At 43.5% G+C, this 14,625-nt stretch overlaps 1 protein-coding gene across 1 annotated transcript in view; it reads left to right on the top strand.

The window, feature by feature from the left end:
- Positions 1-5,303, top strand: part of TRPC7 (transient receptor potential cation channel subfamily C member 7) — a 364,174-nt gene extending 358,871 nt beyond the window's left edge. The window contains exons 12-14 of the mRNA XM_045026121.1: positions 571-624; positions 3,732-3,807; positions 4,890-5,303. Coding sequence (XP_044882056.1) covers positions 571-624; positions 3,732-3,807; positions 4,890-5,032 — 273 coding nt within the window. The 3' untranslated portion in view covers positions 5,033-5,303. The remainder of the gene's footprint in view (positions 1-570; positions 625-3,731; positions 3,808-4,889) is intronic.
- The last annotated feature ends 9,322 nt before the right edge of the window (positions 5,304-14,625 follow it).

Raw genomic sequence — 14,625 nt, 5'->3', positions numbered from 1 at the left:
CAAGGTCTGGAGGGTTGAAAATTATGATGACTTTCTTGACCAGTAACTATGTGGTTGAGAAGCCATTTTACTTACAGTAGCAAAGAACCCAGAAAGGGTAGTAGATGGCAATAGAGATGCAAAACCATAATACAATATTAGGGCAAAAATACACGGTAGCATTGCTGGAGATATTGCAAGGGATGTCTCCAAAGGCTGCAAAGTGATATCCACCCCTCAGATTCTTGATATAGAATTGTCACATTTGCATTACTTCTGTTCAGTATCCTTACAACAGTATATTCTCTGGTATAGTTGGCACCATGAAGATCTTGACCTTTGCCACCTGTAGCTACATGGCATCTAGAGTACTACTCATTGTAAATATAGACTGTACTGAAAATACTGTGGCTGGCCCAGGTAAATACTCTGTGATGGTAAATGTCAAGAAGATAATGGCATTCGTTATATGTTGATTCCTTGTTTTCCTGCAAGTTCCCTATTTTTGTCTCCTATTTTGAAAATTGTTTCTATTGGGATCTAGTATTTCCCCACTTTCCCCAGAATGTTCCTCAATTTATGTTTTCTCAGGTGGCAGCACGTCTTCCATCTGGATTGAACTACCTTGGCCATCTCCAGCATACAGTATGTGCACTGTGTCTCATATATATTCCCTTAACTGACCCACCTGGTTAGAGAGATTTCGTCTATAGAAAGACACAGTCCTAAACATTCCACATTCCATCACTAGATAACACGTATACAAGTAACTGGATCCTTTTTGTCATTCACCTGCCTTTATATTACTACAGTTCATGTCCAGTTACTTAATGATCAGGAGGAAGGGGTGGGATGGTTTTGGTTTTGGTTTGGTTTAGGGGGTTTTGTGCCTCAAAACCTTTGGGGAGATTGCCAGTGACGTTTAAAGCAACAGGATTTCTTCTTGTTCAGTGGGCAGATGGGCCTGAACCTAAGTTTTATGGGTAGGATGCTCCTGTGATTAGCATGCTAGCTAGGGTCTTGGGAGACTTGGGTAAAGTTCCCTGCTCTGTTACAGACTACTCCTGTGAGGTTAGGCAAATCGCTTACTCCCTTTGTCTCAGTTACCCATTCATAAAATGGGGATGATAGAACTTCTCTGCCTGTCAGGGATGATGTGAGGATCAGTATATTTTAAAAATTGTGAGGTGCTCAGATACTAAGATGGTGGGGGGGGGGGGGACATTTGAGTGCCTTAGGTAGATAGATGTTAAGTTGCTGTTGTTCCCCACCATTTTTTATTCAAAAATGACAAAACTGCTCCACAAAATGAGTGTCGTTCAGTCCCAATGGGAGTAGCCATTCGCACCATTACACAGAAGCCAGGTAACATGCCTCAGTCATTCATAGTATTGTAAGTAGAGAGAAGACCCTGAGAGCTTTCTTAGCCCTATCCTAGATTTTCTGTGGGAGCAGGAGCAAGATCCGGAAGGCAAGTCTAGTTCCTGCCTTTAAATGTATAGAGGCTCCCCAAGCACCCAAGTGAGTGTGGTTCTACTGCACCAAAGGAGAGGGCTGTGTATGCATGCATGCTGAGAAGATGCAGACAGAAAATTCAGCTTGGGAGAGGCTCCTTGCATGGCAGCAGGCAGGTGCAAGAGGGGATGGGACATGAGCAGTCCAAGGAAGTTAGAGATACTTGGGCTAGGGTATCTGCCATTGTTTGGATTCTCATTTCTTGTCCCTATGAAGAAGGGCAACAGAAGGTGGACTGTATCCTGAGGTGTCAGAGTCCTCTTCCCTGGTCCCTGTGCATCTGCCCGGTGACCCAGCTCAGTGACTGAAGTCAGGCACTGGGCACAGGCTGTGCTCCTCAGTGACTAATGGTCAACATCATTGTCCAGGCACAGTAACCCCCCTTCAAGTCTTTTCAGCTGTGTGGCTGTTTATAAGATTATAAATCTAAGGGTCAAACAAAGTGAACTCAGTAAATAAGAGATGTCATTGCCTCCTGTGATGAATCAATTAAGCGACTCCCAGGAGCAGGGACTGTGGTCATTTAAGATGAAGGTAGACGCGGATGGTCTTTTCCCTTTCTAGTGTCTGCATGCTCGAAAAAGGGATGTCAGTGCAGCTCTTCTTGAAGGCAGATGGAGAGTATCCCTCAGTTAGACAGGAAAAGATCCAAAAATCCTGGTTGGAGTTACATCATCATCAGAGCCAAATCCCAAAGGGAGTAGCTTCCTTGCAGATTGAGCATCACCTGCATTGATCGTTGGGTTGAAATTCCCCCCAAGAAACAAAGCATTTTGGGCTCAGTCATGCCATTTGGATGCTGCCTTATGGTGGGGAACATCAGCCTCCTGGTGGAGCAGAAGGGGGAACCCTGCGAGGGGGCCTGATAAGCTTCCACTATCCACTTTGCATGAGGAAATTCCTCCCAAGCAAGAATGCATACACTTCCATATTTGTTTTACACACTCAAATGTAGATTAATCATTCATCTGGGCACCCAAATGAGCTATTTAGGTGTCTAAACATAGATTTAGATGCCTAACTTTGGAGTCTTAAAAGGTAGTCCCCTGGGGTCCATCAACGCTGCAATAAAAGACCTGTGGCATGGCCATGGCTGGCCCAGTAAACTGGCTTGGGCTGCTGAGCTAAAAATTGCACTGTATGCAATTGGGCTTAGGCTGGAGCCTGAGCTCTGAGACCCTCCCCTCTTGTGGGGTCTCATGTCCTGAGTTCCAGCCCAACCCTGAATGACTACGCTGCAATTTTTAGCCCCGCAAGCCCACGTCAATTGACCTGGGCTTTGACACTTGGTGCCGTGGGGTTTTTGTTGCAGTGTGGACATACCCTGGGAGGTCAGTCCCTTTACTCCTTTTGTCAGGTTTGCTGCCCATCTTCAGATCTCTAATCTATCAACTCCCGACCCCCCCCCATACTGAAGAAGACTCCACAGGACTCCAGTTGTAGCCTAGTGTAAAGCATAAACTGCCTTAGGACTTCTTTTATACCTCTATGTATAAACAAAGCTTCAGCACTTTTGCAACAGCATCACATTGCAAGTTCATATCTGATTTGTTGTCTGCTCTCATTCCTATATGTGTCCGTACTTCTTTCTATCCAATAATCTTCCAGTTCATACAGCTACATGGAATTCTTTTTTGCTGTGTATATTAAATACGTGCCATTTTTCTAAGGTAATTCTTAATCATTTTAATCCTTTTTTCCATTCTGACTCTTTTCTCTATCCTTCATTGTGTTCCCTGTTTCCTAGTTCTCCTAGCCCCTGATCCAACACCCACAGGAGTCAGTGGGAGTCTTTCCATTGACTTCAGTAAATTTGGGATCAGGCACTTAGTTCAAAGTAATGAGTGAATTTGATAGTGTCATTAATAAGCAACTTATTTTTTCATCCAGATTTTTTCTTATGAATACTTTAAACAGCAACCTACATCCCCCAAACCTAAGCTTGATCCCATTTCTTAGTTTGATATTTAACCATTTGTAGTTACTTTGCATTTATGGGCTATCCTTTATCTGCCTTTCTTGTGGGATGCGTCTTAAATATTTGTTGTTCGACTATTATAACACAAAGTGCGTAAATATAAAGGTAAGATCCTGGCTCCACTGAAGTCAATAGGAAAACTCTGATTGATTCAGTGGAGCCAGGATTTCATCACTCTGTAGCTCACACTGTTCATAATAGATCTAGAATGGAAGACAACCAATATCATACCATTTAACCATTTTTATTCACTGTTTAGAAAATAATGAAGCGTCTTATTAAGCGATATGTCCTGAAGGCTCAGGTTGATCGAGAGAATGATGAAGTCAATGAAGGCAAGTGGCTTTTACAATTAATGCTGTTACAATCACTAAAGCTGAAATCAGGCATCTCCATTCAGTTCCAAACTGATATGTCAAATCATAAATCAGATGGGTGAGACTGTGTGGGACAGCTTCTGGACAGGCAGCACGCCTGGTGGGCATAGATTACTTCAAACCATCTTCGTGGCCTTGCAATTTTGGCCCTTTCTGTGGGCTGAAATGATCTCCACTATAATTTAGGTTGTCTAGGGAGCTTCTCTAAGTTACAGCAGACCTACCCTTGGAGTTGTCCAGACTCACCATAGTGGCATGGGGTGTGGACCCACCTCGTCTTTCCTCTCAGCCCTTGGCTAACCCCTACACTGGGGCTTGTGAAGGGACCTGTGTAAGGCAGCTTCCAACTGTCCTACCCAGTGCCTGCCCTAGACAAATTCTCCCCCAATTGGTTAAGAGGCTTCCCTAGGCCCCGTGCATCATCGTGATGGCATACGGGGGGTCAGAGCAGAGAAAAGAATCCTGCCCAATATCTCTGCTAAGCTTTCTATACCTTACATCACAAACAAATCTTTCATTTGCCTAGGGCACCTACAGCACCATTGCGCCATGCAGCCAACAGACCCATACTTCTTAATGGCACATTACACTGTACAGTCATATGGGCCTTAGAAAGCCCCTTTTAAAAGCGTTGTCCTGAGCTATCCCCTCTGCAGCTGGAAGGGATGGAATCCGTGTAGTTCCCCACTCAGTATATATGGAAAAGGGAATGCTGGCGAGGGAATGGTATCTCTGAAGTGTCATTATTCTGAATCCTAAAAAGCCGCTGTGTAGCTTGGGAATCTGTATGTGGTGGAGGAGTGGGCTTGGAAAGAACAAGAACTCTCCACATATTACTACTGTTAGCAGTATTCATGGAGTTCGTTTCATTAAGTCCGTGGGGGGAATTTTGTGTAACTGCTACTCTATGGAGGTTCCCACGCATTTAGTGCCAAGCCTATCGTTTGCATTCCCAAATGAACTCATTCTCCGGAATTAAAACACGTCGATGACTTGTTTAATTCAGTCTCATTTACAAGAACTTTTTTTTTTCATCGTAGGAGAACTTAAAGAGATTAAGCAAGATATTTCCAGTCTCCGCTACGAGCTTCTAGAAGAAAAGTCAGAAGCTACTGGAGAGTTAGCAAGACTAATACAGCAGCTGAGTGACAAGTTTGGGAAGAACTTAAATAAGGACATTTGATGGCGAACAAAGAGAAAGAGAACTAGTTTTTTAAACATTATCTGATATTTCAACCAGCATTTTAAGGGAGCAAAAACAGTGCAAGAGATGGGTACTGAGCCCTCAACTTTTGCCACCTAACAAATATTGGTAAGGGCCTTGTGCATTAGAATATGTTTTTGGGTGAAGCCAACAATCAGTTAATATCTTTATGATACAAAGGCTCAGCTCAGCTTTTGAATGTCAAATGGCAAGCCATAGCATCAGTGAAATTCACAAAGAATGTTGCTGAATGGTTTCACACTATGAATACATTTGGGGGGGAAAACCCACCTCAAGCTGGGGAATTAGTCAAAAAAAGGATTTGCTAGGAGTTATTTGCTCAGCCATAGTATAAAACAAGCCCATTGACATCAGAAATAAATGCACCATATCCAAAATATAATCATGCTTATCTTAGATACCCAAAGCAGCTTTTTAAAAAGGCAAACAGCCAAATCCTCAGATGGCTTGAATCAGCATAGTTCCATTGACGTCAATGGAGCCAAACTGATTTATATCAACTGGAGATCTGACCCATTACATCTAGGGCTTAGGTCTGGGTGAACCCTGCAAAAAAATACTCCACGAATATTCATTAAAACTTTTAAACAGATTCACCTTTACTTAGAGGTGTGCACTCCTTTTGTGCTTGCTTTCCATGGACACCCATGAAATTGAGTTAGAATAGCACTGAGGTTAATGGAAAGCAAATGTGAAAACGCATAGTAAAATATAGTGAATTGCCTTCCTATGAGGATTTATACTAGAAACATCATTTTAGGAGTTAACTCATTTAGTCAAGGAAGAATAACAATACGATGTCACTTGTGACCAATCACAATGAGGCAACTCAGCTCAGCTTTTGAATGTCAAATGGCAAGCCATAGCATCAGTGAAATTCACAAAGAATGTTGCTGAATGGTTTCACACTATGAATACATTTGGGGGGGAAAACCCACCTCAAGCTGGCTGAGGACATTCCATCAACAAAAAAGGGGAATTAGTCAAAAAAAGGATTTGCTATGAGTTATTTGCTCAGCCCTACTAAAGAAAAACAGGGAGAAGTTTGAAAAATTAAACCAATTTACAAGCTGCAGTGGTACAAAGTCCTCTGGTTGTACTCTTACAAGGGAAAAGTTCAGAGCATGATGCAGCTGAAAATTCAGCTGCTTGTTTATTTGGTGTTTTAAGCTGCTCCAAGCACACCTTATTACTTTGGAAACACTAACCTGTACTGTTTGTTTACAAGGTGCACCTAGAATATGACCATTACATTTAGATATCAGCTAAGAAAAATTAGCGGAATCAGAAGGTGACCTGTGATCAGTTCTTAAGTGCCAGATGAGAACACAGATAGCCTAGTAGAGTAATAGTTATATTTGTAAAAAACAAAAAGAAAAACAAAAAGAAAAAAGTGTACTGCAGGTAGACCTGTTTAGAGAAAAAAAATAATGTATTTTTACCTTTAATAAGATTATCTTGTATACTGTAATATTTTTACCTAAAAATGAGGGAAGGGGGGGAATAAAATTACCTCACAATATTTGTTGTACCTTGAGTGACATATTTGTCTGATGTTTTAAATACCCCCCACACAGACGTTTCAATGGCTTTTGACAATGTGTGAGCAGGACCAAAGTTACATACACTAACAGCCTACTGCTGAGGAGAGTTGAAAAGCATCATAGTATAATTATAGAACTAGAATTTCTGGAACTCTTCATAGTCTGCACTCTGAATAACTCTGTAAGGGGGATACGTAGTTTGAAATCACTGTGTTGAGATTCGTACATGAATGTGTGAACACCTACTGAGATAGTAAAACATAGATAACTTCAGTCACATCTATTTGTGCTACTGAATTTCTAGTTGGAAATAAAATGGGTAACATTATTTGGACTAAGGGTATGGCTACACTTACGGTTTGCAGCGCTGGTAGTTTGCAGCGCTGGTCATCCAGCTGTGTAGGAGCAGCGCTGGTGTGTGGCCACACTCACAGCTACCAGCGCTGGTGTGTGGCCACATTTGCAGTATTAGCAGCGCTGTTGGGAGTGCTGCATTATGGGCAGCTATCCCAGCATTCAAGTGCAACAACGTGCTTTTCAAAAGAGGGGGGTGGAGGGGGGTGTACTGTGACAGGGAGCGGGGAAGATAGAGAGTGGATTTTTGGAGCCAACACTGTGTGTTAGCTTCCTGGATTGGAAAAATCACAAAATGTTCATGAGCCCTTAGTCTTAACTCTTAATTGCAAACAGCCTGCCTCCAACACGGACTCCCCGCTGTTTCACTCACTCCCTGTGGTGTACTGTGACAGGGAGCGGGGAAGAGAGAGATTGGAAAAATCACAAAATGTTTGCGAACCCTGCATCCAACGCTGTTTCCCCTGCCTCTCATTTGATCGTTCACAGCCAGGTACAGATAGCTCCTGTTTGCTGTGATCAGTGTTTGTTTTTTTAGATTAGCAGTTCAACGGAGCTCCGATCGGCTCCGTTCTGTTTCATTCACTCTCCCTGCCTGCCTCTCATTTGATTGTTTACAGCCAGGTACAGATGATCACAGCAAACAGGAGCTCTGTTTGTTCGGAGCTCCGATCGGAGCTCGTTCACAACAAAACAAAGAGAGGCTGCATAACAAAACAAAGAGAGTAATTTATAAAAGCATTCTGGGATACACCTTATACCCTGGAGGCCAATCACAGCGCTGGTGTGTGGCCACACTTGATGACCAGCGCTGCAGCACCAGCGCTGGAATCCTTATTCCCCATGCCGAGTGAGGTGTACGGCCAGCGCTGCAGCCAGGGAGTTGCAGCGCTGGAAGTGCCCTGCAGGTGTGGCCACTTACTAATTGCAGCGCTGGTGGAGGCTTTCCAGTGCTGCAACTCGCCAGTGTAGCCATACCCTAAGTTTAGAGAAGAATTGGCTGAAAAGACAACTGATGCTATCTTCCTTGGACGTGACCTGTCACCTGACATGGTACAGTGTGCCAGTACACATTAGCATTTTCCACTGCTGTTATTCACTTTACAATCAGCTGCAATGCAATATTGTGATCAAATTCTCACCATGCGGTGTTCGCCAGGATGGCAACACATAATAGCACTGTATAACAGTTTTTCTTTTAATGTGTAAATACCCATGATTATTTTGAGCTACCTTCCTCTGCCTAAACCTATGAATATTGCTCATGTGAAGTGCTTGATTTTCCCTTTGAAAAGAGAAATGATTTAGCCAGACCGTGTTTATCTAGAAAAGGGTTTTCAAAAAGACTTTGAAATGATGGAATATAGTCATCTGTGATACTCCAAAATAATACCATCATATTGCATCGACCACTTCCAGTTACTGCCCTGTGCATTTCAGACAAAAATTGTGAATTGCAGGGGGTGCTGTCATGAAATCAGGTGCAAAATCACATGCCTGCTCATTTGCATTCAGACAGTAAGACGACTGCCACTCTATCATCTATAGTACATCTAAAATTGTGCAATTAGAGTCATAGTTATAGAATTTTAGGCCAGAAGAGACCACCACAGCATCTAGTCTGATTTGTATATCACAGGCCAGCACCACTGAGAGCTTGCACACTAAATCCAAGAGCTGAAATTACACCAAGGAATTGCAGCCCTTGGGAGACTAAATTCTAATTCTAATTCTGCATAGCTTGATCCAAAACCCAATGACAATAATGGGAGTGTTTCATTTGACTCTTGTGGGCTTTGGATCAGGCTTTAAGAGATGAAAATTGCAGTCAATGAACATTCTGACAAGGCCGATTAGTGCTGTAATATGAATAGCTTCTGCACAGAGGCTTTCATATTTCCATTCAGTTACCACCTGCTTTTCTAATATGTAAATGTAGCGCTGCAGGTCTATCATAACTAGGTAGTTAACTTATTGTTCTGCATGCAGTAATTTCCCATAAATGATCATAATACTACTGTAGATTTCAGGAGGAGAATAAAAGAAGGGTAAGGAAAGTTCTGTAAAAAGAAAAATATCCACAAGTCTTCATCCAGATTTGAAAATAAATTTGAGTTAGTTGTAATTGCTTCCCTTTTGTGTTCACTCTCGATGACTTATCAAGAGATTGAGAGCCACGCAGATGAATGCTCATGGAATGCAATTTTTAAGCTTGCATGCTTGAGATATTTTGTATGGGGGGAACAGCAAAGAGTCTTGTGGCACCTTATAGACTAACAGACGTTTTGGAGCATGAGCTTTCGTGGGTGAATACCCACTTCGTCGGGTGCATGTCCGGGGGGACATGTATGGGGGGAGACATCAGTTGACACAACCAAGTAACAAGTTTTTCAAAACCCCTGATTAGACTATTGGCTGAGAGGCAGCTGAAGAAGTCAGCCAAGGCTCAGGATGGAGCTTTTTTTAAAATTGATGAAAATGTTTAGTGGTTGGGGGTTTTGTCAGTTGTATAAAATGTTTCTGTATTGCCGAAACTTTTTACTTTTTTTTTTTATGAAGCAATTCAAAACTGAAACATCCTCTTTCAATTGAGCTGAAGAAAAAAATGTTTTTTTCGTTTAAATATGATTTGAATTGAATCAAAACAAGTTTCTGTTCTTTTCATTCAAAAACCAAACTTCTTGTCACAGATGGTTTTGCTGAAAAACATAGCAAAGGAGGCAAATGCCTGAAAACTGAAACATTAAGGTGAATGGAAGTGGGTGTGTATAAGGATCACTGTACATTTGTCTCAATCAGTTGGTGATGGACAGCAACGCCACCCCTTTTGGGCAGTGCTTCTTTACCAAAAACACTGAGCCTCTTTCTTGTGGTTTAGGTGGAGTTGGTTGAAAAACATGGTGAGAGGGGGAAACAATGTAAATGTTTGTGAAACTTTGTCTGCGCTTTGTCAAAACCTTACTGGCCAGCATCACCATTTGTCATAGATTAAACCCAGGGTCCCTGGACCACAGCAAGTGAATCCAATCCAGCTAATTAAAGAGGGTTGGGCTACACCTGGGCCTTTAAAGGGCTGCTAGTTGGCAGCTGGAGGAGGAAGGATTGAGACAGGCTGAGCCCTGGGGAAGAGAAGCCATACTGGATCAGAGCTAGCTCCTGTAACGGGTTGCTGGAGCAAGGGGCCAGGGGCTCAGGGAAGCAGCTCTGCAGATGCCACTCCAGGAAAGGAGCAGATCTGACAGAGGCTAGGAAGCTGCCTGGAGCAGAGGCCCAAGGACCGAGTTAAGACTGTTTCCTGTTTGTTTCATAACCTCGGTCAAGGAAATAAACCTTCTTGACTGAGAGTGGGTGTGGCAGCGCATGCTTTGGAGCCAGGGCGAAGTATGGCTCGATGACACCAGCACCGGCCTCGACACCATCACCAGGGATTTAGCAGAACTAGAAGAGCTATCACTGATATGGGTGGAGAATGTCTCCCTGAACAAGGTCCCTAGGGAATGGATCTACACAGGAGAACCACTTGGATATTCAGAGTCTCACCATTTGCTGAAGCCTCTGTAATTCTGACCCGACTAACACAAGAGAAGGACCTAGATGACATCACCATCTCCAGGTCTGTGTCCTGAGATGTGACTCTAACATTCCAGTGGCTCCATTTCTTTGCTCGCCTTCTTCCCCCACCCTTTTCTCTCTTCCTTTGGTTTTCTATTTAATAAGGGTCTGGCTTAGCCAACCGGGACAAATCTAACCTTGCATCATTTTGTTGTGACCAGAAAGGCAAGCTATAAACACTGGCTAGTGCTGGTAAAAGTTTGCCAGTGCTTAACTGGGTCTTGAGCGATACGCTTTGCCTGTCTGGGTTTTTTTTCTTCTTCCCAGCGACTAAATTGCAAGCATCAGAGAAACAAGCTGCCTATTCTTATCTCTCACTGTTGTTGTGTCTCTCCGCTCTGCCTCCCCCTCTCTCCCACCCCTATCATGTGCATTTGTCTGAAAAGAGAAGCTCGATTGTTTGTTTGTTTTTTAAATAGCTGTCACAACGGGGGGCTAGCTGCACCTCGACCTCCTTTCTGGTTGCTCTGAGTGCAGGCCTCTCAGTTCTTGGCCCTTTTGCCAGTACCCATCTTGGGGTGAGTCTTGAGAACCTCCCACCCCCCATAGATGGATCCTGGTGACACTACACTCTGTGTACCTACTATGTATCATTCTGCGGGTCTGACAGGGGTTGGGGACCTGCTTTTCCTCCCTTCAGGAGCCTGTGTCCAGGAGAGCTGGGTGAATAATGAATGTTTTGGTTCACTGGCAAATTTTGAGAAATTGGGAACAAAAAGGTTTCATTTTTGGATCAAACTGAAAACGACACTTTTGGAAATGTTTTAGTGAGTCAAACAGGCTGAACAATTCTGGGACAAACTTACATGTTTTGTTTCAGCCCAAAATATTTATAAAACAGCAGAAGCAGGCACCTCCATGATGACCTTTAACCTAGTGGTTAGCGCACTCCCTGGGACATGGCACGTCAATTCCCCCCTCTGCCTGATGTGGAAAAGAGAGCTGAACTTGGGTCTGTCACATTGCAGGATGCTGTCCTAGCCACCAGGCTATGGGATATTTGGGGATGGGACATTCTCAATCTCCCCTTGTGAAGCTGTTCCATTGTTTAGGTTCATTGGTGTGCAAGAATTGGAATGCGGGGCTCCCTTCTCCCAGAGGAGGAGTGCTCCTATTACCCGCTGGAGAATCAGTCTCACTAGCTCTCAGGCCCAATGACTATCTATTGTCATTCCTAGTAGCCCTTCAGAGTCATTCATGATGACAACAGTGGAATACAGCTGAGGAAATCACAAGTTATTTGCAGACATCCCCCAAGCAGAAAGAAAAGCTAAAGTCATCGCCTACTTTATCCTCTGAGAATCATTTTCTTAGCTCTGCTGCAAGAATAAGACAAACCTGGTTAAAAGCTATAAACTGGGCTAGTTCCGGTAAAAGCTTGCCAAGTCCCAGAGTGGCTAGCTGGGTCTTGAGTGATTGATTTTTTTTCCAGCAACTAAATTGCAAGCACCAGAGAGACAAGCTGCATGTTCTTATCTCTTACTGTTGTTGGGTCTCTCTGCTGCACCCCCCCCCCTTCTCCCCATAAGTGAGTAACAATAGGCACATCGGCATTTTTGTACTGGATCAGACCCCTGACCCATCTAACCTGGCCAGTGCTACACCAGAACACTGGACCGGTTCGTGGACAGGGCTGAGGTGGAACATACTGCAACACTGCTCCAGTACCATGTTGTAGTTAAGCCAGAATGCATGTAATAACCGCCCTCTGCTGTGCGCTTCCGGCCCCCTTAATCCTCACTTCTTCTCCTTTGCCCCACAGCTCACACACCTCTGCCCCAACCTAACCGTTGTCACTCCACATTCAACCAGCTGCCCTGCTTCCCACGGCTGCTCATGCTTCAGCCCCCGCTGACTGGAGCTGGTGCAGCAAGATCTCCAGTCTAGCAGAGTAACAGCAGACAAAACGAAAGTCACATCCACCAAGGGGCCTCGTTTGTTCTTTGCAAGATGCTACTGTAGGTTCCTAACTCTGTAGGTCTGCAGGCGAAACAAGCTGGAAATGAAATAGCAAGGCAAAATGAAAACCTTGAAGCATCACAGACTAGCTAATTACTGGATCACTGGTTGCTCAATTGATTCCTTTACACTTGTATACCTGCCAAGGAACAAAATAGCTTTAAAAAGGGGGCACAATCAGAAGGCCCGTTGTTTCTTTAAACTAATTGACTAATTGAAAAAAAAAGAGAGAGAGCAGTTTATGAGGAAAGCTGCAACAAACATCAGTGCTCTGTTCCATCTGAAACAAAGCACCTGTGTGAAGTTCATTTCAAGTTAAATAAGAGACTAAATTTAAAAAAGGCACAGGCCACTAGGGGGTGCTAAAGGATGAACTGAGCCTCTCTAATGGCTCAATGCTGTACCATTGATGTCAATGGGAGCTTTGGCTTCAGTTGCACAGGATCGGGCCCCAAAGTGAGAATGGTAAATATGGTCTTTATATTTTACTGTTATATCTTTAGTTTGAGGTGAATTTTGCCCTAGGACTTGGTACAGGAGCAACCTTGCCTGTGATTCTACCTAAAGCAGCATATCAGAGCAATAACAGCAGCGTGGGAGAGTGCCTGGAAGAATGCTGCACCCTGATTACAGCACAACCTCATGCAAAATTACCAGAGCCGGGCTTTATTTTAAATAATCTACTGGAGAAAGGCATCTTCAGAGAGCCAAAGAAGACTGGCTTAATTAAAAAACGTAAGAGATTATGGACAGCCCTGGGGCCTGAACAAAGGAAATCAGAAAGACAGACTATGAAGGAATTGACTGAGAGACAGACAGTGTTCATGGGATTTCATACTAATCAATAGATACTTGGTGAATTACAGGAGAGTTGCTGACAAGTTTACAGGGACAGTTCATACTGCCCACAGAGGTTAGAGATTCTCAACTAGAGGCAATCAACAGAGCACCGGGAGAGTCAAAGGAGCTATGCAGATGTATAGAGGTAGAGGATCAGACCCAGAAATCTTTGCTTTAGCTCACTTATGTTATTCAGTAAGAAGAGGAACTGGGAGACTGAGCTTTATTCAATGAAGAGCTGTATCAATACGGTGTGCAGGTTTGAGAGGCATTGAACTGTCAGATGCAATTAGACTCTGAATTACCTTTCTAGAAAGCAATTATGCATAGGAGACATGCAATGGCACTAACAAGCTGTTGGGCGTTTCACCCTTTCTCTCAGCTTGGCTCAGAATCACCTCCCTGAATACTCAGTAGCTGGGGAACAAAAGGCTCAAAGGGGTAGCCAAGGTCAGGAAATCTGCCCTGGATAAAGTCCCCATGTCTTTTAGAGGGAGACTGAAGGTTCTACAGTCTTTAATGCATGCTGGTGATTTTGTTATAGTCATAAAAGCATTTTGCCAGTGCTCTGGCTATAACACAGGAACAGCTGTGCTGGCAGCAACTCCACTGTGTGCAGGTCTCCATGCTCCTAGAATTGTTACCTCTCCCCCTTCCGGCCCATTTAGGAGTTTCATCCACATGTCATTACATCTTGTCATTGACCTAGATGTAGGTCAGAGACTGGCTCTGTACGACATATTTATACGGGGCTTAGCACAATTGACTGACGCCCCAGGAGCTGCTGTAATATAACAGACAAATAATGATAACACAATCCTCTATAAACACAATAAGACAAAATGGCCATAAAGACCCGTCTCCTGTCAAACTAAAATTAATTTCTCTCCCGTCCTCCTCTCCAGGTGTGTGTTTGTGTATGTGTAGATATACACTATATGTATTATTATATGTATTGTATATGTACACACACACAGACACACAAAATCCCCTAGGAAAGCTGAATATCTGCTAAGTGAGTGATACCTAAATATAAGTGTCATAGACGAGGCAGCACCTGACCTTGTAATCTAGCACGTGTTGTAGCACTTGCACTGCATCATGTGATGTAATGAACCTTCTCGGTGTTCTCAGTGACTGTGATGATATGGCATAATACCGTCCCTTATATGGTTTTACAGAGTTCCTGGCTGTGAGTAAACCAGGAAACCTCATCGGCTCATGACTGGACTCCACATGCAA

This window comes from Mauremys mutica, chromosome 8 (genome assembly GCF_020497125.1).
Source record: "Mauremys mutica isolate MM-2020 ecotype Southern chromosome 8, ASM2049712v1, whole genome shotgun sequence".
NCBI classification, from domain to species: Eukaryota; Metazoa; Chordata; order Testudines; family Geoemydidae; genus Mauremys; species Mauremys mutica.
Note: the sequence above shows the minus strand (reverse complement) of the source record. Positions and strands in the feature narration are given on the sequence as shown.